Source organism: Cupressus sempervirens, chromosome 7 (assembly GCF_028749045.1).
Source record: "Cupressus sempervirens isolate cs-2001-9-10 chromosome 7, ASM2874904v1, whole genome shotgun sequence".
NCBI classification, from domain to species: Eukaryota; Viridiplantae; Streptophyta; class Pinopsida; order Cupressales; family Cupressaceae; genus Cupressus; species Cupressus sempervirens.
The window spans coordinates 580,489,978-580,513,140 of record NC_143124.1 but is presented as its reverse complement, the minus strand read 5'-3'; the positions used below and the strand labels follow the sequence as shown (position 1 = coordinate 580,513,140).

The 23,163-nt window shown below is 37.6% G+C and overlaps 1 protein-coding gene across 1 annotated transcript in view; it reads left to right on the top strand.

The window, feature by feature from the left end:
• Nucleotides 1-23,163, top strand: part of LOC149548082 (protein PECTIC ARABINOGALACTAN SYNTHESIS-RELATED-like) — a 233,046-nt gene that overhangs the window by 76,252 nt on the left and 133,631 nt on the right. The window contains exon 4 of the mRNA XM_089792113.1: nucleotides 2,833-2,909. Coding sequence (XP_089648239.1) covers nucleotides 2,833-2,909 — 77 coding nt within the window. The remainder of the gene's footprint in view (nucleotides 1-2,832; nucleotides 2,910-23,163) is intronic.

The window sequence follows — 23,163 nt, the reverse complement described above, 5'->3', positions numbered from 1 at the left end:
CAGATACTTACTTTTTTAGTAAGTCAAGAGGCTCAATATTCTTGGCTTTTAAGTGTTGGACTAGGAGCATCTCGTTGAGTCCTTTCACACATGCTTATCTGAGTCCGTCTGATCGGTGACTTTAATGACTGAAGATTTGAATGGTTTATTAATAAAGTGACTTTAAAACATAAGTTCACATTATTAATGTCACTTTATAGTTTATTATCATATGAGCACTTTGTTCTCTTAAGTGAGAGAATTGATTTTTTAAAAGGAAATAATGAAACAGAAAAATGAATTTGAAGAGTCACCAAGTTGGGCTAAGTTGGGCTTAAAAGAAGAAAGAGGACTGATTTGCAGCATACGTAGGGTTAATGTTATTGGGTTTCTTTTCTCTCTTGGAGAGTTCTCGAAAGCTTTAACTTTCAACCAGTTTGACGATAGTAACCCTCGAGTTCGGAGGCAGTGGACAAAACTCCATTGTTTGCTCGAGGTATCACACGTGTATCTTACTTGTGGTTAAATTTCTTTTCTCGTATTCAAATCTGACTGTTATTTCTATATTTAAGATTGAAGTTTGTTATTGTTCTAATAGAGATTAAATGCAATATTCATTTCAGAGTCTTTATTTTATCTAGATATTTTATGGGGTTTTGCTGGCTAAATCTGAAATACATTACATGAAATTAATTGTTTAAGATTCCAAAATTTTATTGAGAAATTTGGGTCAAATATCTGGTTGGGAATATTACATCTTAGAACTCACATCTGAAACGTATTAAACAAACTAGAACAGTTTAACATAATATTCAAATGGAGAAGTTGAGGGAGGTTTGAGTTTGATAGGTGCTTTCTTGCAAAATGTTTTGAAGCAGTAACGTGCAAAAGAGAACACAATGCTTGGATTGTGGTTGCAAATATGCTTATTTAAATGAAGATGGAACAATTATTGCAAACCTCTTTGAGAGAGCTACATTATTAAGAGCACAACACTAATAGAAAAGACCATTACAAGATGCTCTTCTCTTTACTACAACATCAATATAAAAGCATCAGAACAAGTGACTTATGAGGTACAACCCATGGGGGACAATTGCACACACTTATTATGAACTCGTTACACAATGTGATGCATGTGAGATAAATCAACACAATATAATATTAACTAAATAAGTAAACCATGATTATTATTACGATGCTCAGGAAAATAATCGAAGGTTAGGACATAGTGGTCCGAAGTAGTAACCAGTCTTATCTTTCTCAAAGATTAATCCAATAATACGGAACTCTAGTTTTTAACATTTTCCCACTTACAAAGCAATCCTTTTGACCAGTGAAGACTTGTTAACAAGAAAAGCAAGATAGTTTTTTAAAACAAATGCAGAACCATTTCGTATTACATAGGCTGAGCTAAAAAGAAATAATGATTGAGGAAAATCTGCACTAAATAAGCTTCCAAATCCTTGTTTATAAAAGCTAGAGACCACTGACCTTTAGCAACTATCTCCTCTCATCAAAGCCACCAATTAGTGGCAATACCTCCAACAATAAGTGCAAAACCAACAACCAGAAAGATCAAATATACTTCTCAAAACCTCTAATTTCAACCATCACAAATCCAGAACCTCTAAGTGAATGCAAAACCCAACAAAACCCAGAGCGACTGAAGGAGTTCATTTTCAGTTGAGCACTTTACCTAAAATCCGGGCAACTGTGCCATTAAGAGGGCATTGTAAGAGAAAAAAGGGACTGTAAATTTAATTCCTCAAAATTTTGCATGGCTTCGCCAGTGTTAGCAGGTTACGAATCTCTTAAACATTCTAAACAACAAGCATGAAATCAAACTCATTTTGCAGCCCCAAATTTCCCTTCAACCCCAGTCACATTTATCACTGATTTTGTACTTTGCTTTTGCTTTTCTGATTTAGCAGTTTTAATATTCAGTTTTATACAGGCACTATTTTTAGCTATACTTTTATTTTCCTCTAGAGTGCATAAGATAGTTAAGAGTTTTTAAGCAGTTTGACTCATTAAGAGTAGGGAAAAATTCCAGTTCCTAGCATTCTTCATCTATAAGACAAAGGCAAGGGAGTGAATGAATTAATATCAGTTTTGAGCTAGTGTCTGTATTTTTCTTTTTGATTTATTGAGAAGGTAGTTACTGATTTGAGAGTTCACCAAGGACATGCGCATGATCTCATCCATTGGGAAAGCCATACCTAGTGAATTTAATTTATAATTTGCTAAATTCAACTTTTGAGGTCCTACAATCAAATCTTTTGAGCTCATCCTATTTCACTTTTAATTACTTGTGTAAGAAATAGGTTCAAGCGTCCATAAGGGTGGGCTTGGTTTTGTAGCATAGGAAAGACAACCCCATGAGTTCAACTTCAGCATTTTGTTGTCCCATAGCTACTTCAAGGTGCCGAAGAGCCTGTAGGGATGAGACCATTGTTACAGTGTGAAACTTTCCTCACATTGCCTAAAATCTATTGGACCATATACATCACCCTTAAGTTCCTCTACAGTCCCAACAATTTGTTTTTGGTAATCCATATATTTTAATTTAAGGATTACAAGGCCTCCTACAAGTTACAAATTCGACCAGTTGGACAACATCAGTTGAATGGGATGTGGATATGGGGCCCACTAGCCTTTAATATGTTTCAAACATGTAACAAGCATTGAACCAGAATTTTGTCTTTTTTAACTATGTTTTCTTTTTAAAATTTTATCTATACATCTTTTCTTCAATGATTATTTTTGTGTGCTGGTTTATTTCTGCCATCTTTTCGTGCATTTATTAACACAGGGTATTTATTTTTTGTCTATTATTTTCTTGGTTTACAGCTCCACCACAGGAGAATGAAACAAATGGATACATATTTATTCATGCCGAGGGAGGCCTCAATCAACAACGAATATCTGTGAGATCTCATTCACAAACAAAAAATGGATGTGGAGTGTTTCATTTTCTTGACTGTCAGTCTGTTATGGCTTATGAATAGTTTTTAGCCAGTCAGCTGGATGCAACATTTTTTAAATATTTATATTGTCTGATGATCTTCTTCTGTCATCTGCTCTATAAAATAATCCATGTTAAAGATAGATTAGATCACAACTTTCTGCAATAAGATTTTGAATTACAATGTAGCAATTATTATCTCAAATGTCTTGGATCACTGAAATGCCTTGGATGGTACCCAAGATGTGTCTTTGTGAAATAATGATTAACAAGAAAAACTTCCTGCAATAGAATTTTGAATTACAATGTAGCAATTATTATCTCAAATGTCTTGGATCACTGAAATGCCTTGGATGGCACCTAAGATGTGTCTTTGTGAAATAATGACTAACAAGAAAAACTTTTATTCTGAAAGTGTTTAAAAACCCTAAGTTACCTGGTTTCGCTGTTTTGGCCCAAGAACCTTGCCTGGGTTCGAACCAGTTTGAAATACTGGTGCGGTTTGATCAGGGTTCGATTTTTCCTGGGCTGGTTTGAACCTGCAGTCCAGATTTCGAACTTGGGCGAATTTTGGCTGCCTAGATTGATTTTGGGACGAGTATGGGTGAATTTACGCGGACGGGCTACTTTCAAGTTGCTTTTTATAACAAATTTTATATTATTTGAGTTCCGGTTGCCCTAAAAAGTGAATGTAAGTAGGTTATTTTGGCTTCTAACATCATTTGTGTTGTGCAAATAGGTGATTGAGCAAAAGAAGTTCATGATGCTATGATTACAACTTATGCATTTTAAGTTTATGCCTATAGTTTTTTTGATGTTTAAATGATTAACTTAGTTTACATCATATGATTTTATGATACTTTGCTTCTAGGCTTCATAAATATGTATATATATAATTTTTTATAATTTTTTACATGTTTTTGTACGAGCGAACCCAAACGAACCCAAAACCCTTCCAAAATTTTGCCATACCAGCAAACTGGTTCTTTGAATTCGTATTTCGAATCGAACTCAAACCGGTAACTAAGTAAAAAACAAACATCATCCTGGACATTGCTCTAGTAGAGTGTCACAAGTTGAAACAGTTTAGAGTTTAGCTCACCTTTCCAATATGGGATGAGTAAATCATATCAATGATAATAAAACTTTTTTCTCTATTAAAAATTTACCATCAACATGACATTGTCATTGAATGTCCAGACCATGCCTAAATGACTTACCATAAGCAGTATGCCCAGAATTGCCTCCAAACATCTTAGAATGATCTGCAACTAAAACTGGCTAGGCCAAATTGTCTCAAAGTCCATTAAATGCTCTGGTTAGCCTTCAAGACTGTGGGGAAACAGGCTAAGAGCAACACCGGGCTGTAAGTGCTAGAAATGGGACATTATAGACCGGCTTCCCAAATTTTGTTCTCAAACAATTTCCTTTGTGGATGTTACAAAATCTGATCACTTTCCCATGTGGCATCCTCGACTCGTAGATTCTTTCATTTAACCAGATACTACTTAATTGTTCTCCAAAGTGTTCTCTCCCTTGTATCAATGATGGCCTCGGGAATCAATATTAGTTTTCCCTTGTAAAGAGGTGACAACTATGCTTATGGAACTACATTATGGCCTTGTTGGCTAAAGTTTGTCCAAAAACCTACAAAATTGTGGCTTTAGACAATGTCTCATGAGATTTCCCTCTCCTCTCAGCAATAGGGGAAGCTCCCTTCTTACCATAGGTGGCTCCAATAGAAACTTCATTGTAACTTACAAAAAGGGCATTTTTAAAAATCAATTGCTTTTATTTCGAGAATGATTTGCTAGCAACTACAACTTCTAAACTTAACGAAAAGGTTCTCATTCTACAATAATACCGGTGGCTTGGGGGTTGACATAAGAGAAACTACTAAGACAACCATCTGCATTTATATTTTGTGGAATAAATACAGGAACCCAAAGTCTCCTGCACTTATCCCGAATTAGGATTCAAGTAGTATAACCAGTAAGGCACAATGTCTCTTACCAGATACTCTCAAAATTAATAAAAACACTTACAACTGAAGCCCAAAGTCTTCAGCTCTAAGTAATTGCAGCCACTACTAACTATAACAATCCTCCCTTTCAAAACACAAAGTCTTCAAACACCTGGATTGAATTATAACTTCGAATGCAATAGGCAGTTCAAAGTCTACACGATTGAAGTCAAATCCATCTTGAAAAAAGTTGCAAACTCACAATCAACTCAAGAAAATGTTGTCACATAATAGTCAGGATTGACACAAAGTCTCAAAACAACTTACCTCTTATTGAAAGCAATTGAAATCTACACTTGAGCTCACAGTCTTAGAGTGCATATGCAAACTGGCAGAACTTTTTTGCATTGCCAAAAGATAAAAATTACAATGAGCACCCTTTATTTATAGGGTAGGATTAAAGAAAAAGGTGGAGAAAGAAGGGGAACCCTTAACTACCTTTTCTTTATTCAACATTACAAAGCCTAATGCACTTGTAATCTGATTACATGCTACAGCTTTGCATGTGATACTACCACATGCAATTACAACTTGTTACCCGATTACTTGTAATTTGTCAACAAAACTACATCTATTTATAAAGCATTTAAAAATGACCAAGTGTCTGACAAGATATGACATCCACTACATCATCCTTTGTATGGTCTTCTTGTTGCTACAGGATACCTAATGCTCAATGTGTTCTGGTTTGGTGAAAACATCTCGAACCAGAATATGAATCTGCTTCCTTGACTGCTCTGTATTGATCAATAAATTTCATGCTTGAGATCCGTCTTGAAAGCTTTCTATGCTGTCATTATTCCATCACTTTTTCACCTCCTTGTAGGCTCTTTCATGCGATTTGTTCCAACCTTGTGCCCTCCAATCTTGGAACCTGTAATCAAGATTTGGAAACCCAATTACATGTAATTTGCAATGCATCCAGGACTGCGTTCAAATTTGGGAAGTTTAACTACAACTTTTGGGAAGAACCTCATGTTAGGAAGATCACATGCTTCTTGTAATCAAATTTACAACATTTGAGGAGAAGAACATATTTTTAACAAGGTAATTCTCTTGGTGAAGTTGACGTGAGAAGCTTGAAGTATGAAGACAACTTTAAGTAACGTCTCATCACTTTTTCACCTCCTTGTAGGTTCTTTCATGCGATTTGTTCCAACCTTGTGCCCTCCAATCTTGGAACCTGTAATCAGGATTTGGAAACCCAATTTCATGTAATTTGCAATGCATCCAGGACTGCATTCAAATTTGGGAAGATTAACGACAACTTTTGGGAAGAACCTCATGTTAGGAAGATCACATGCTTCTTGTAATCAAATTTACAACATTTGAGGAGAAGAACAGATTTTTAACAGGGTAATTCTCTTGGCGAAGTTGACGTGAGAAGCTTGAAGTATGAAGACAACTTTAAGTAACGTCTCATCACTTTTTCACCTCCTTGTAGGCTCTTTCATGCGATTTGTTCCAACCTCGTGCCCTCCAATCTTGGAACCTGTAATCAGGATTTGGAAACCCAATTACATGTAATTTGCAATGCATCCAGGACTGCATTCAAATTTGAGAAGATTAACTACAACTTTTGGGAAGAACCTCATGTTAGGAAGATCACATGCTTCTTGTAATCAAATTAACAACATTTGAGGAGAAGAACAGATTTTTAACAGTGTAATTCTCTTGGCGAAGTTGATGTGAGAAGCTTGAAGTATGAAGACAACTTTAAGTAACATCTTCACCCTTGCATTGGTTGCTATTTGAGCTCTACTCAAACTGTCATAGGACGAATCCCCATCTTGAAATTAGCAGCTCCCCTTGGTCATTTGCATGAGTTTGAATAGTGCAAAGGGGCATTGAAAACATCTTTTAGCAACCAATCTCCATCTTCGTATTTTTTGCCACTATTATGCAACATGTTGATCAGTAATGGCTGTCACAAAATGCTATTGAAATTACACTTGACTGTCCATTATGTTGCCCAAATAGGTATTAATCTGCTGTTCTCCTCAGAATGCTGTCACCCCAAGCATTTTTTCAATAAATATTCCTCGACTCCATGGAAAATTGACATCAAGTAACTACTCAAATTTGATTTTAAAGCTTCAATATAACTTGAACAGCTATTAATGAAGGCATGATTATAACATGAGCTTCTATTGTAGCTTTCTCTACATTTGCACAAACAGTGACAGCTTCAAAATGATTGTTGTTACATCTTCTTTGTGTGCAGCTATATGCTTTGTCCTTGGTTGGGTCTCATAAGACCAATAGCAAGTTAGTCATAGATAAAAAAGTTGCAAGTAACACACTTGCATTCCTTTTATTTTGGTGATCATTAATAATGCAAATCCTCAGGACCAAAATTGGAAAATGGCATCATATAAATCCTTGTCACAACAAATCTCTAGAAAGAAAATACGAAAAATGCTGGGATTTTTGCAGGTATAATGAAATTTAAACAAAAAAGACCAAATATATGTATAAGCAACTAGGAATAGGCAGCGAAAAATTACAATTTAAAGCAAAAACGGTCCATGTTTAAGCACATTCAACCCAGACTATGAAATTTAAACAAAAAAGACCAAATATATGTATAAACAACTAGGAATATGTAGCAAAAATTTACAATTTAAATAATAAAGGTCCATATTTAAGCACATTCAACCCAGACTTGAACAAAAACGGCCTATGAAATGGCTTCTCAATAACTTTTGCAATGTTCAAATGGCTTTCAAATACATGCGATCTTGTCAAAAATCGCCGCCCATTGTATACAGCTATAGTGAGTTGAAACATGTTTTAAAACCCTTTGAACATGCCCTTTGGAGATCATAATGGGCTTTTAGCAGACGTTCACGTGAATTATAAACAAGAGTTTTAAATTTCAAACATGTAATGCCTCTAAAAAACGGCGCTCAAGGCACTTAACACTCTCTTAAGGCCCATTTGTATGTATTTACTATTAACATGCATTGGTTGTTAAAATCATTGTCCTTGGCTTTTGATAAAAAACACAAGTCAACAATGCACAAAAACGGGTTTTTTTGAACTCAAATGTGTGCCTTCAAGCTATAACAGGTTTTGAAAGAACAAATACCTATGCATTTGCATGTGTTAAGCATGTATGTCAGCCGACTGGATGGTTCGGTGGTGTTTCTGTAGCCGACAGGGTGATGTCTGGTGGTGTTTCTGTATTCTGTAGCCAATGTCGTCAGTAAATAGTTTGTAGCGGATAGAATATTTATGGCCGATGGACTCCTTCGGGAAGGTTCGGTGGTAGTATTTATAGTCCGTCTGGGATCATTGCAATGCATCTTGTGATATGATATGCTCTGTATGTAATGTCTGGCGTATGCGAATAATAATATAAGTTCTGCTGTTCGTGTTCCAGTTGTCTGTATGCGTTGATTTCTTTACCTATACGGTAAACAATGTATATGCAAAGAGATGAAAAATTGCCAGCTTTTGAACTCATTATGGATTGTTTGAAGTCCATTACATGTGTTTGCATATTTAAAACAAATCACCACCCATCTACAGGTTTTGAAAGAACAAATCGACACCCATGGACTTAGTAGATGAGATATGCATATTTAAGTTTGAATTAAAATATGCAATCACTTGAAAAATCACCACCTATTACACATAGTTCATATTTAAACACATATGGGCTTCTCATGTGTAATTACAAGTAAAATTTTAAAAGGGAGAATATGCAATATGAGTTTAAAAACCCACTATTACATTAAACTTTAAAGTCCTGTATTCCTATGGAAATATAGAAAAATGGAGATTTATTTCCATTTTACATGTAAATACACCTTAGTGCTATGCAATAGCTGGTGACAAGTCCGCTTAGGCAGATTTCAATTAGAGAGTAATGAGAGATTTTACTTAAAGAATAATGATATGCAGTTCGGCTTAAAAAGCCCACCTGCTGAATGCTTAATTCATTAATGTCTTTTAATAGACAACTTCGATAGAGGCCTACGATAACTCAAAATGTGCAGAATTGAAAATGCCATCAGTTTAGGATAAAAAGAAAACCAAAAACCACACACAAGAACAGGCCTGGAGCCTTTTGACTCTGGAGACAAAAAATATATTATCCACCTTATTGTTGGCTGGCAACTCTAGCGTATAGGTCACCTCTTTGGTACATTGAGTGACTTAGAATGGACCATAGAGTCATAGCTTGAGTTTCTCAACACCGCTCTTCTTCAAAGAAGACTGTCTATAGGGCTGGAGTCTCAGGTAAACCATATCACCAACCTCAAGGCTGTGCTCAATGTTTTGCTGATCAGCATATGACATCTGCTGGTTCTTTGTCTACTGGATATTCTCCTTCAATGCCCTCAGGATGTCCTGACTTTTCTACAATAAATCCTTTCCCTTAGGCACTCAGTTGTCCCCAAAGAGTAAATCCATGAAGCTTTGGGCTTCATACCCATACAGTCGCATGAATGGAGTCATCCTACTGGTTATGTGGTAGGTACTATTGTAGCAAAAATCACCCAAATGCAACCTTTTTATCCAAGTGTTATGCTGTCCTGACACATAATTCCACAGATAACCCTCTATCTACCTGTTCACTATCCTTGTTTGGTGATCAGTTTGTGGATGATAGCTAGTGTTGGGGTTGAGCCTTATGCCACTCAATCTGAAAAATGTGTGGCAGAATAGGATCAGAAACTTGCTGTCCCAGTTGCTCGGGATGTTCCTAGGGAACCCATTCAACCTCAAGACCTCCCTAAAGAACAAGTCAACCACTTGGGCTGTTGTGTAGGTGGCTGCAATAGGAAATATGTGCAAATTTTGTCATGTAATGATGTGCCCAAGTTATAGAAGTTCTGACATGCTGAACTTTGCACATTTTGTTTTTCAGTGTTTTAATAACAAACATCATTCTGTACTCTGCTCTTGCAGAATGTCACAAGTTGTAAACAGTTTAGTGTTTGATGATGGTTATTGATATTTAATGATTCACAGTAGTATCTGAGAATGGAATCATGATATTTGTCTATTTGATGCAGATTCATTGATAGAATCTTTGACATTTTCTATTTCATCAAAACTAGTCAATAAGGTTATGCAGTTATGCAAAATACACACCTGTAATACATCCTATTAGTAATAACTATAAATTCTGCCGTGTGATCTGTTCAATGATGCAGAAAATAAAATGGTAACCGGGAGACATTTTTCCCACCCCCTAGAATTTGTTCGCAGTACTGAAGATGTCCCTCAAAATGTGCCAACACATAAGGTGCTTTTGGCTCCCATCTCCTGTTGTCTCCAAAGTTTCTCGACCAGAAATTGACAACTCTTGCCAAAAAACTCAGAGAAAAATATGTTAAGGAAGTAAATAAATAAGCCTGTATAATGTTTCATGCTTATGTTTCGGATGATACAAAGATCCATGCTAAGTTATAGTGATCAGATTCACTGACATATGTTGCCTCACACAAAGTACGGCTAATTTTTTGTCATTGTAATACTTGTACTTACCAGGGGACAAGGGTACTTGGAGACACCAAAGATTGGTAAAGGTACTGGTAGGACTAATTTTCTAAAATAGAAGACGGGGTATTTAGAGCTGCTATGTTTTAAATGTAGTTTAAGAATTCCCAACGAATAGCATGACAAAATTTTGAAAACAAGAATAATAAATTAGTCATACAAGAGCATTAAATCGTAAAGGTGTTTTGAATTTCTCTTTAGACCATTACAATGACAGGAAATTAGTCATACAATTGTTTATGACCATCTTAAAGAGTCTACACTGTCATGAAAGGGTTTGCCCTAGTTTGTTGCACTTCTTTTGAATTTTTTTTCTAGTTGTAAATGAGTATCACATCAACCAAAACAAAGGAAATACTATATTGCATTTACTAAATCAATGATAGTAATAACAATCAGATTTTAAAGAGCTCAATGTGTTTTCAGAACAATATTCATATTTATAGTACATCTCAATGCTGAAGACAATTCCGATAAACTATATTTAAAATATGGTCAAATTTTATTAATATACATTGCTTAATGCTCAAACAGTGATAACAAGAATATGCCTATCACAAATGCTGCCCAAGCTCAGCTTCATACATGTTATGGCCACCATTAGACATGCAAGACATACTTGTTCAGCTTAGTTACCGGTTCGAATTCAGTCTGAAATACGGGTTTGAAGAACTGGTTCACCGGTACAGCAAAATTTTGGAAAGGGTTTTGGGTTCGTTTGTACAAAAACATGTAAAAATTATATATATACATATTTATGAAGCCTAGAAGCATAGAGTATCATAATATCATCTGATGTAAACTAAGTTAATCATTTCAACAACAAAACACCATAGGCATAAACTTTAAACACGTAAGTTGTAATCATAGCATCATGAACTTCTTTTGCTCAATCACCTATTTGCTCACAAAATCACTTATTTGCACACTATAAATGATGTTAGAAGTCAAAATAATCTACTTACATTCACCTTTTAGGGCAAGCAGAACTCAAAAAATATAAAAGTTGTTATAAAAAGCAACTTGAAAGTCGCTCGTCTGCGTAAATTCGCCCAAATTCGTCCCAAATTCGATCTGGGCAGCCAACTTCGCTCGGGTTCAAATTCTGGACTGTGGGTTTGAACCAGTCCACAGAAAAACGAACCTTGATCGAACCTGGGTCAAACTAGACCAGTATTTAGAATTGGTTTGAACCCAGGTAGGGTTCTTGGGCCAAAACAGCAAACCTGAGTAACTAAGTTGGTCAGCTACAGACCAATATGGCACCATCTTTCTGCCCTTTATTAGCCTATACGGACCTGTCTCAGATGTTTCAGACTGGCAAGGATGAATTACTAATGAATTGCCAATTGCTAGTAGTGTGAATGATTCAATTCATTTCTCATCTCTTCCTTGTGATGAGTATCAATTATGTGATGTTCCCTTTTTTCCAGCATTAGAATTTAGTTAAATAACTAAAATTTAAGTTGTCAAAAAAATAAAAATAAAAATGAAAACTTAATTTATTATTTAAAAAGGTATTAATGACTTTTATGGTGAGTTCAGTGCATATTTAATAATGTCATTTTATTATTACTTCCTTATTTCAAATTTAATCAAAAGAGGGCAAACTTAAAGACAAAAGAAAAAAATGAAGAAGTAGACAAAAGGAAAGTGAGGAGTCATTGCAGTGGAGCTCAAAAAGGACAATGAGGGGTTTATTTAGCCATGATTGGTTAAGATCTTTCTTTTGAAAGAGCTCTTAGAGCTTGTTTCAGTTTAGTTTCTAGAGGTCGAAAACCCTTGGGACTGATGTTGAATTAGACAAAAGCCCAATTTAGGTTAGAGGTCCTAGACAAAAATCTCACAGAAGACTTAATAGAAAAATAATGAAGTTATGTGAAAAAAAAACTTGCAGATATTGAAGTTTATTGATATGTTAACAAATGAGAGCAACATAGTGTTATAAATAGACAATACTGAGGGGGGAGGGTGAATTAGTATTGCAACACTTCTACACCAACTAATTATTTTCAAACTTAATCATAAGCAACCACAAATCAATAAACTGAAAGTGAAGTACACAACAATAAGAAACTCGTAACATCATGATTTGTTTTTGAGGAAACCCTAGCCAAGGGAAAACCCTGGTGGGGATGGTACCCACAACAATGCAGTAATATGAAAGATCTCCGTTAAGAGATTTGACCATGTTAGGAGTCTTTACATACATTTAGGACATGAGTTTCTATGAGAGGACTAGACCTTGTTAGAGGTCTTAACCTTGTTAGGAGTTGTATTACAATGGGGTTCACTACTTTTTCGAAGATATAGATCTACACAACAAGTAATAGACACAATATCAAAATGACTACTCGTATTTGCTATATCTGATTACTCCTTTGTGTATCTCGCATGTGATTCTTCCCATGCAACAACTGGTTGCATCTGAACATCAACATGGCATCATAGAGTTCCCATAACATGTGCATACACACACGATACTTTGCATCATCAAATTGCTCTTATTATATCTTCTTCTAATTATATTGTCTAGTTGGCCTTGGAGATGAAATGTGTAAACACTTTACCAAAAATTATTACCAAAACTTACTAAATGAGGGTTAACATCTAGGTTGTCCTCCCTACATTGCCTAGCAATTGAATTGACAAGGCGATTCAATTCTTTAGGCCAAAATGCCCGATCTCTCTCTCATATCGTGAACTCTGCGATATAGTCTTGCCTTCACATTAATCAACCAAAACAAATGCTAACTGATATATTAACTTTGGCAAAGTAGTTGCATCATATATAGATTCCATTATATCAATATCTAAATTGTGGCCATTAATACTTATACAGTGAAGCTTGCTGATTAAAACAATGCCTTTGTTGCCAGATTTCCTGAACTGTACTTAGGCAATTTTCTTATCAAAATCAAAATTAAATGTATGTGTAAGCCACCTTACCATGTGATAGTGTTGCCATAAATGACAACATCCATGCCTCCATAGTTGACTACTTGCCAACAATCTCCCCCTTTGGCATTGATGGTAACGCTTAGTGAAAAATAGACTGTCAAAATTGCCAAAACATCAAAATTGTCCTTATCAAAAACTTAACCAAAACTTAGTGTAAAAAACTATATGTATACCTGATCATGCTATACTTCACATTTTCTTCTATTGTACTCCCCCTTTCTACTATGTCAATTAGTAGATGGTATGTGTAAGAGTCTAAATCAAGTAAATTTGATGCCATAACCCCCTCTTTCAACTATTGTTCACTGCTAGACCAACTTCTCCACCTCTTGCTCTTCTTGTCTGCGAATGCAAAAATGAATTTCTTTTTATTTTTGGTTATTTTATGCTTAATTTAGGTTTTAGTATTGTTAAATGTGGTTTGGGTGTCTTTGGGGACCAACTTGCCTTTTTTTCAAATTTAAAAGTGTTTAATTTTTTAACAATGACAATGCAAAAATGGGTTGAGCCATAGGACATGACTAGAAGTCCTCGAGATAGGGGATTTCTAGCTATCCCTAAGCCATCCCAGGGACATCTAACCATGACAACGTAACCTGTTGCTCTCAAAGTGATGTTTCTGAAACATTCCCCTTTTTTGAAAAATGGAAATGAATTTGGGGACAAGAGATTTCTGTCCCCATATTCTTCCCGAGATGGGTGCAGGGGAAATTTGTTAAGGTATGCGTCCTTGTGGAGCATAGAATACAAGATATCCGACATACATAAACCTATTGACACCTTAAAGGAATTAAGGTATAATTGCATACTTTTAAAATAAGACATTTCAAAATGGTGAATAATTTATTTATAATTAGTCCTTTTCAATATTAATCATAGATAATATAAAGATGTAAAATAGTGACATATATATATGAAATTTATAAGAATGTTATTTAAAGTTTAGCCATTACTAAATATTGAGAAGATATATTTTGAAAGGATGATATTTTAGATTGATTTGTTATATGAGATCAATATAAACTCCTTATGAGAAGTAAATGATCAATCACCCATAGTGCCAGTGTGGGGATTGTGGTAAACTCTATATGAATTGCCAAGTGTCGGTATAGGGAATGAGATTATCTCTATATAAATGGCTAAGCTGTAATTGATGATACCTCATAGTGCCAATGTGGGAAGTTAGTATAACCTTCGTATAAATGGCTGATAGTGCCAGTGCGAGAGGTCAATACAATCCCGTATAGATGGCTACCTGAGAACGATGCCTCAAATGCCAGTGGAGGAGGTTAGTGTGATCTTTGTATAAATGGCTAATTGTGCTTGTGCGAAAGGCCAATACAACCTTTCTATAGATGGTTAGATTAGAACAATATAATGGTTGGAATATTTCGACGAGTCAACATATGCTAATGTGATAAGGCCTTGGATAGAGATTAACTCTTCCAAGAAGAACCTTATGGGGTGTATTCTAGAGAAGACGGTAAGGATAGTTCTAGAATCAATATTTTATCATTTAGAACCTTGGAGATCCTCTGAGAGATTGAAATCTTGATCTATAGACATCTTTAAGGTTTGGGTTAGAAATTGGGTGTAGAATATTATAGTTAGACTTGTTATTGTTTTATTCTTACATTTCCTTTGTAGGTTTTACTCCTTTCTTGCTAGCCATAGCAATTGGTACTGTTGGTTCCCAAAACCGCAGATTGGAAATCCAAGAGCCTGCCACTTCTCCGATAGGATCTCTCAATCAGTTCTAGCCAAGAAACGGGAATACTTCTTGATTCCCTTGCACTTTAGGTTCCGCTACACCCAGGCGGGTAGGACCTTCTCCTTGAACCTGATCACTTGGTTTAGAGTTTTTTCTATAGCGAACTTAAGCTTTGCGAGTTCTTCCGTTGGCAAAGTCCTTGAACTCGATGAAAATGAAACTGAACGCTGAGTACTTGAAATAATTGAATGTTTTGTATAGGGTTTGTTAATAATGAATTTGATTCTTGTAGGAAGGAATATATAGATTTTTTGACTTTAATAATAGAAAGACCAATGCCTCTACTCATTTGGGCAATAGAGTCAACTTCAATGAGTTTTCATGTACAACTTTATAAAGTTCTTATGCACTTGAACCGTCAACAATTTAATAATCAAGATGTGACAGACCAAATTTTATGCAATCTTAAATTAGTCGAGATTGAATTTTAACTCCTTTGGTAGGGAGACAAACTGGACACAGATACGGAAACAATTATATATTTCACTATATCTATGATGATCAAATTTAAAATGCTAAATGACCAAGTCCACTTATCCGACATTTAAATTGTATACAGAATTCCAAAAAATAATTACAAAGGACGATTCATCTGCAGTTTAAATCTCCACGCCTTTAATAATAAACAAAGAACATTTTATTTTATTATTAAAATAAAATAATTGAATTTACATTATAAAGTCATATTAAGCTCCTTATCCCTCCATATAAAATAATATAAATACTTCTTCTTGTGAGTCTTTGTTTTCGAATATGTCTTGTTCTAAAATGAGTTCAACATTTTATATCTCGTATACTTTGCAATGTGACTTTTCAAAATAAAAAGTCGTCTCATTTTAAAATAATTAATACTTTCTTCCTAATTATAATGACCCCTCCATTAATTTCTAATTGCCGACCATGATACTTTAATATTATCACATATGTTGGAGCCTTCGGTTGTTTTGAAATAATACAAAGGATAGCATTTAAATGAAAACTGGAAAAAAAACGTCTTCTAATCTTCGAAAATCTCCTAGCGGTTGATGTGGCTGGTTATTCTGTATAGGTCTCTTTCGATTCCTGAAGGCACAAAAATATGACGTGGATGGTCATTGCTAATCATTTGAGCCTTTAATCTATCGATTCGTGCCATACCATATTCTCGTGATGTCTATATTTGATATGTTTAATAATTCAATTTATCTTGGACCTGTAGCTATCATGATGCATTAATAGATGGTTTCCGTCAAAAATGACAAACCAGGCTGGCATAGTTTTTAACGATAACATATTTCCTTATACCCACGACTTCTAATCTCTTGTTCGAACAACTTGTATTTCATCCATATATCTTTCTGTGCTTGGTTTGACCCTTGACGGCTTCTCTAATTGTGTTAGGACATGAGTTTTCTCCCAACTGCTTAGACGCTTCACACACTTGTTGTTTACCGTACGGGTAAATTAAATCAAGGCATACAGACAATGGAACAGAATAACAAAATTATATTTGCAAATGCTAGACATTACATTATGCTTGATAAGTGTAATGATAGAAGATGATTTACAATGATCCCAGACGGGATATAAATACTATCTGCTGAGCCTTCTCGAAGGATTCTGTCAGCCACAAACATTATATCCGCTACAAACTATTTACTCGTCGGCTACAAAATACAGAAACACTGACGACAATCACCTCGTCAGCTACAAAAACACCGACGGCAATCCAGTCGGCTGACACCATCCGCCCCAAAAAGAAAAGTCGTCTCTTGATGACTAACAAAATATTTGAGACAAATTAATAAACAAAATACAGTAACGGACTAATTACAACAAGATAAATCTGCTTCTGACACATCACTGTCACCTTCGTCCCGTTCCTGTAGCCTCTGCTAACACAACATTGCCTCCTCAATGAAGTTGACCTTGATAGCCACCTATGCTGCTTTCTCTGTTTTCAATTCCTCGGTACCCTGAGCCAAGTGTCGCTGCATTGCCTCCAACTGGATGATTAGCTCCTCTCGAGCTCTCTATGCATCCACCAAGATAGACTCTTGGCCAACACCTACTCCCAGTGCCTCAGGTACATAGAAAGTCCATGCCTGCAGCAACTTCAACTCTTCTCAACTGGTCACACTCCCACGATTGATATCCGCAACGACTGGAGGTCCAGGGGGCAATGCCCTCGACGGGGTTGAGGGGCAGCGCCCCTCGCCGCCAAGACCAAATTAGCACTCCGGAACCCACACAAAACTGTATGGAACACACCATTTCTGTCATTTTCTGCCGATTCTACACTCTTTCTGGCAACCACTGATGCTTCCCCTTTCCTTTGGCATCATCTGCTACTCATTCTGAACAACTTGAATTTGTCGTCGTTTTTTATTTTTTATTTTTATTTTTTTGAAAGAAAACCCCTCACAACCATCTTCTACATAGACTCGAATACTCTCTCCTCCACAAATGAGAAACAAAACTCCAACAATCTTTCGCTGAAACATCTCCGGCAATGAGAAACACAAAATTCTGAGAATCACAGTGGATGTATTCTAATACTGCTCCTTAGATGGCGCCCTCAAAAACAGAGGAAAGCTTCCTCGGCAGGAACAGCCCGAATGTCGCAGCTGGATTCCAAAATCCTTCCTTCGAAAGCCCATGGCTAAGCACATAAGCCGTGGTGAAGAGAATAATGGGCCAAGCTCATCCAAGGGTTTTGCCAAATCTTTTCGTTTGCCGGAGACTGGTTTACATCCGTGGGAGGCTGTTGCATCTAATAAACAAAAGAATCGCCGCATGAATACAGCAGGAAGAGAACCTCGCGGACAACCTGCTACAGACAGGTGCTCGCGGAGCACCTCCCGCGGACAGGTGCCGGCGGAGCATCTCCCGCGGACAGGTGCTTGCGAAGAACCTCCCGCGGACAGGTGCTCGCGGAGTAGCTTCCGCAGAATTTATTTATTTATTTTTATTTATTTGTTTATTAATTTTTTAAAAATTTTTTAATTTTATTTTCAATTGTTTTTTATTTTTATTTTTTTTCAAAAATAAAAATACAGAAAAATATAGAGGTACCTCAATTTTGCCTCCAGGCGTCGTCATTCTGCAGCGACGACGACGAAGGAGCCCTCAGAGCATTCGGCGACGACTTCTTCAGCGACGGCGACAGCGTCAAATCATTTTGCAACAATTTCTTCGACGGCGACAGCGACGGTGATGAAATCTTCCGGGCGCGGTATGTTTTCAATTTGGACCCGTTGACTGCCTAAGGGATGTCTTCCCCGTCCAAGGTTGACAATTTAATTGCTCCATTGTCGCCGACTTTTCGGATCTGGTATGGTCCGACCCATCTGACTTTGAACTTCCTTGGCTCGATTTCATTTCGCTCGTCATACTTGAGTACCAGCTGCTCCGACTGAAACTTGTTGAGTTTGTCATGCCATACCTTATGTCTGTTCTGTGTCACCTCCGTCGCCCACTGTGCCTGCGGTCATCCCGCATCTAGCTTATTTTCTTGCTGTTGGTACCCTTCAAGTAATTTTATGGTGCGATGTGTTCTTTTCTTCTTGTGCGGTCCGTTCACCGTGTACCGGACAGTGGAATTTTTCTTTTTTTTGGGTTTGTATTGCATGTCCTTCCCTTCTTCAGCCGTAACCTCCTTTGCGTCATTTGCTTCTCTGTATTCTTTAGGATACTCATTTTCCTCTTTTTTCTCACCTTCGTCGACCCTTAGCATATTACAACTCGGAAACAATTCGTAGTCTTCTATCTGCCAATGGTAAAGGCCATTTACCGAGTCTAGGTCGTCATCATTTGATCCTCCTAGTGTCAAGACTCAATACTCCTTCGTCGTTCGGTTCCATTCTCCTTTTTCCTTCATCTCATTTCTTTTGTCGTCACTGTCGCCTTCACCTTCTGAGTCTGACGATGCTACCTCCTCACCTACCATTTGTGTGTGCAAGTCAATTATGAATCTTTTGCCTCCGTGCTCCATTGATAGGGTATTTCATTTCCAATTATGTTTAACTTTTGCTTGCACCAACCAAGTCCGTCCGAGAATAGCATCATATCCTTTTCTTTTTGATGGAATGACCACAAAATCCAATAAAAATGGTTGCGTACCAATGGTTACCGGTCGCGCCTTTAAGGTTCCCAACGGTTTGATCTCGTGCTGGTCTACCGTGAACAATTGGAATGTAGGTGGCCACAGAATTGGCTTTCCCAACTTCTTCCAAGTATCCTCCGGCAACACATTCACGTCGGACCCTCCGTCAACAATTGTGTTTGTCAGAATGTTTCCCAAAATCCCCATCTCGACAACCGCCAGATGCCTTCCCGTCGTGAGCACCAGAAGCATTGGGTCTGTTGTCGTCATTGGACTACTATCCCTTCTTGCGTCCTCCGTTGCTTTCGGAAATGGTGTATGATTCAGAATGGCCATCCGTAACTGGGGCATTGTGAGAAGGAGGTCACTTATCTTGACCGGTATCTCCGTTTGTAAGATTTGTCGTACAATGTTTTGTTCTGCGAAGTTCCTTGCCAAGGTGCCGGTGATGTCCTTCAATTGAGATGTCCCCGTCGACGATGCCTTTGCAATTTCCGCCTGCACTTCCCCCAAATTTCTCTTTTCCTCCGCTTGTCTCCGTGTAATTGCCAGAACCTCATCTACATCCGTGCTGACAGTGATCAAGTTTACTCCAGACTTTGGGCACTTGGCATCTTTATGGTCGTCGGGTCTGCACCATCTGCATAATAATTTCGGTGTGTTTGCCGCTGTACAATCCCGCGCAAAATGACCTCACAAATTACATGCCCGACATTGAACAATCGGTCGTTCGTTTGCATCATACAGGGTTTGACTTCGGCTCCCATTATTATTGTTATGTTTGCATTGTTGTTATTTTTCCCTCTGTTATTATTCTTGTACCCTCCGGATGTGGCACCTGTGCTATTCGTATTTCCGCTACTGCCCGACGGGGAAGCCTCCTGTGCAAGAAGCACCTGTGGAGATCCTTTCGTCTTCATGTTAAAGGGGCACTCCTTTGTCGAATGGCCCATGATTTGACAAATGTTGCAGAATTGATTCTTTGGACACGATCCTTTAGTATGACCGTTGGTCTTACACTCCGTGCACCACAACTCACTGCCTTTTGGCTCCTTTTGCATATTTTTAAACTCCTTCATCATGCGGATCATGTCCTTCTGTAGGGCACGAACCTTCTTACTGTTGTCTTCATTATCGCTGCTATCACCTCCAGCAGGCTCGTCGTCATCCGAATCAGATGAGCTAGTCTTCGTCTTCTTCTTTGTCTTCAGCTCACTTTCGAGGTCCAATGCTCTGTTATAAGCTTCCGTATATGACGACGATGGCACAATTTTCATTTTCCTCCGCAACTTCGAGCGTAGGCCTTCCACGAACCATCTTTTCTGAAGTCTGTCCACCGGCTTACTTTCCATTTTGTTTATCAAGTCTTTTAATTTCTTGGCGTAAATGCGGATGGTTTCGTTCTTCTCCTGCTTAGTATTGAAGATCTCTGCTACAATTTCATTATCATCTCGCAACAATTTAAATTCTGCCAAAAACTCTTTTTTAATGTTATCCTAACTGTTTAGCTTTTGTGGATCTGTATCAGTGAACCAATCAATTGCTATGCCTCGTAGGGTGGTCGGAAATTGCCTCATCCAGTCGTCTTCATCAGTTATCCCATTTGCCCTCCAGATCATTTCACATGTTTTGCAATGTCGAATGAGATCGACCGTACCATCACCATTGAACTTTGGCAGTTTCTCTTTCGGTCCCGCCATCACAATTGGTTTCTGTAAACAGGCGTTGCTCAGTCCTGCAATACTGGCGTTGTTCAATCTCACACCGGCGGTCTGCACTCTCACACTTGCGGTTTGTACTCCCACACCGGCGGACTAGTCTCCCACATCGGCGGATTGCACTCTCACACCGGCGGTTTGCACAACCACATCGGCGGACTACACTCCCACACCGGCGGACTGTTCTCCCACACCGGCGGACTGCACTCCCACACTGGTGGTTTGCACTCCCTCACCGGCGGACTGGTCTCCCACACCGACAGACTGCATTCCTACACTGTCAAACTGTTTTCCCACACCGTCGGATTGTTTTCCCACACTGTCAGAGTGCACTTCAACACCGGCCATCTCAACAGCTGCAAACCTTGGTGAAGAAAAAGGATCTTCTGAAGTTGTCTCCCGCGGAAGTGTATCTTGGACGAAGAGTTCACTCCACGCTCTTGCTCTGTCGGCACTCCAAGCCGTGTGAGTCGATGCTCTTCCGTCTGGATTCCCTCCCCTCGGCGAGCACAAATTCAAAAATGCCTCTCGTGCTTCTTCCAACAATTCCACCCGCTGTCGAGTCTCCTCCAACAATTTTTCGGCGCTTTGGTTTCCGTCGGCAATCTTCTGAAATCTCCGTCGGCGTTCGGCTTGCTGTGCCAGAATTAAATTCTCTTGCGCAATACGGATTCCATCTTTTCCCTTGACCTTATTCCGATCCTTGTTAAGCTGATTTGGCATTAATCTTCATTCCTCCCACCTTCCAGGTTCATAAGGCAATGGCGCCAAATGTTTACCGTACGGGTAAATTAAATCAACGCATACAGACAATGGAATAGAATAGCAAAATTATATTCGCATATGCCAGACATTACATTATGCTTGATAAGATTAATGATAGAAGATGATTTACAATGATCCCAGACGGGATATAAATACTATCCGCCGAACCTTCCCGAAAGAGTCCGTTGGCCACAAACATTATATCCGCTACAAACTATTTACCCGTCGGCTACAGAATACAAAAACACTGACGACAATCACCCCGTCGGCTACAGAAACATCGACGACAATCCAGTCGGTTGACACTTGTATGGTATATTAGCACTAACTGTAGCAATTCATGAATCCTCAAGTTTTTATTGTGCTGCAATCGTTTTTGGAAATCCATAAATATGGTGGAGGCTCTTGATAATATATTGCTTCAGAATACGTACAGTATCAATTGGCAATGATTGGACGCACCTATCCACTGTCCATTGTTAGCGGCTCTTAATTAGACTCGGGCACCCCATTCTTCCTTATTTATACTCTTTGTGATGTACACCTACGATTTTATCTAGATGATCTTTCAACTGTAGCACTTTTCAAACAGTCATGAAATTCCACAACCATGATGCTTGCCTAGGAAAATTAAAGAAAAGACAGTTGAAGCCTTTTGCTGGAAAGGCATGATTGGACTTACATACTCTTGATTTATTTAGCTTTTAATTGGCATTGATTTATAGCAATTTTGCACAAATGGAGACTAGAAATTTTGGGCTTCATCAGGTACATTACAAATATGCATTCTTTTGTGTCACCGATCAATCTAGATAGTCTTAGAGTAGCATCAATGTATTTCTTCTTAATTGCTTCTTTGAATTTCCTACAAACAACCCCATCTTGTAATAATCTATTCTCAACAAATTTTACTGGATCATTACGTAGGAGACTAGATACATCTGAAACAACAATTTTCTTATTGATCAAATGCTCTACTAGCATATCCTCTATCTTAGTTCTGCTCACTGAAGAGCAACCATACCACATATTGCTAATTTTATCAAACCCTCCTTTTTCAAGCATTGTTTGAGCTACATCTGAATCCACTGAGACAAATTCCGATGAAGAAATATCATTCTTTCTAAGAAGAAGAGGAAATAGAAAAGGATGATATTTATTCTCATAACGCCTCTTCAATGCTTTTATGAGTGTTATCAAAGTGCACTAAGGCTGCAATAACCATATTATCTGATACTTTCTGCTTATTCTCCAAATTATATGCTCCAAAATCATTAACTAGAAATGGAATTTCTGCTTGGTCTTTCAAATCGGCCCGTCTATTATCATTATCTTGCTCTAGTTCTTAAATACTAGATTCATCTTCATTTTCAGCAGTGC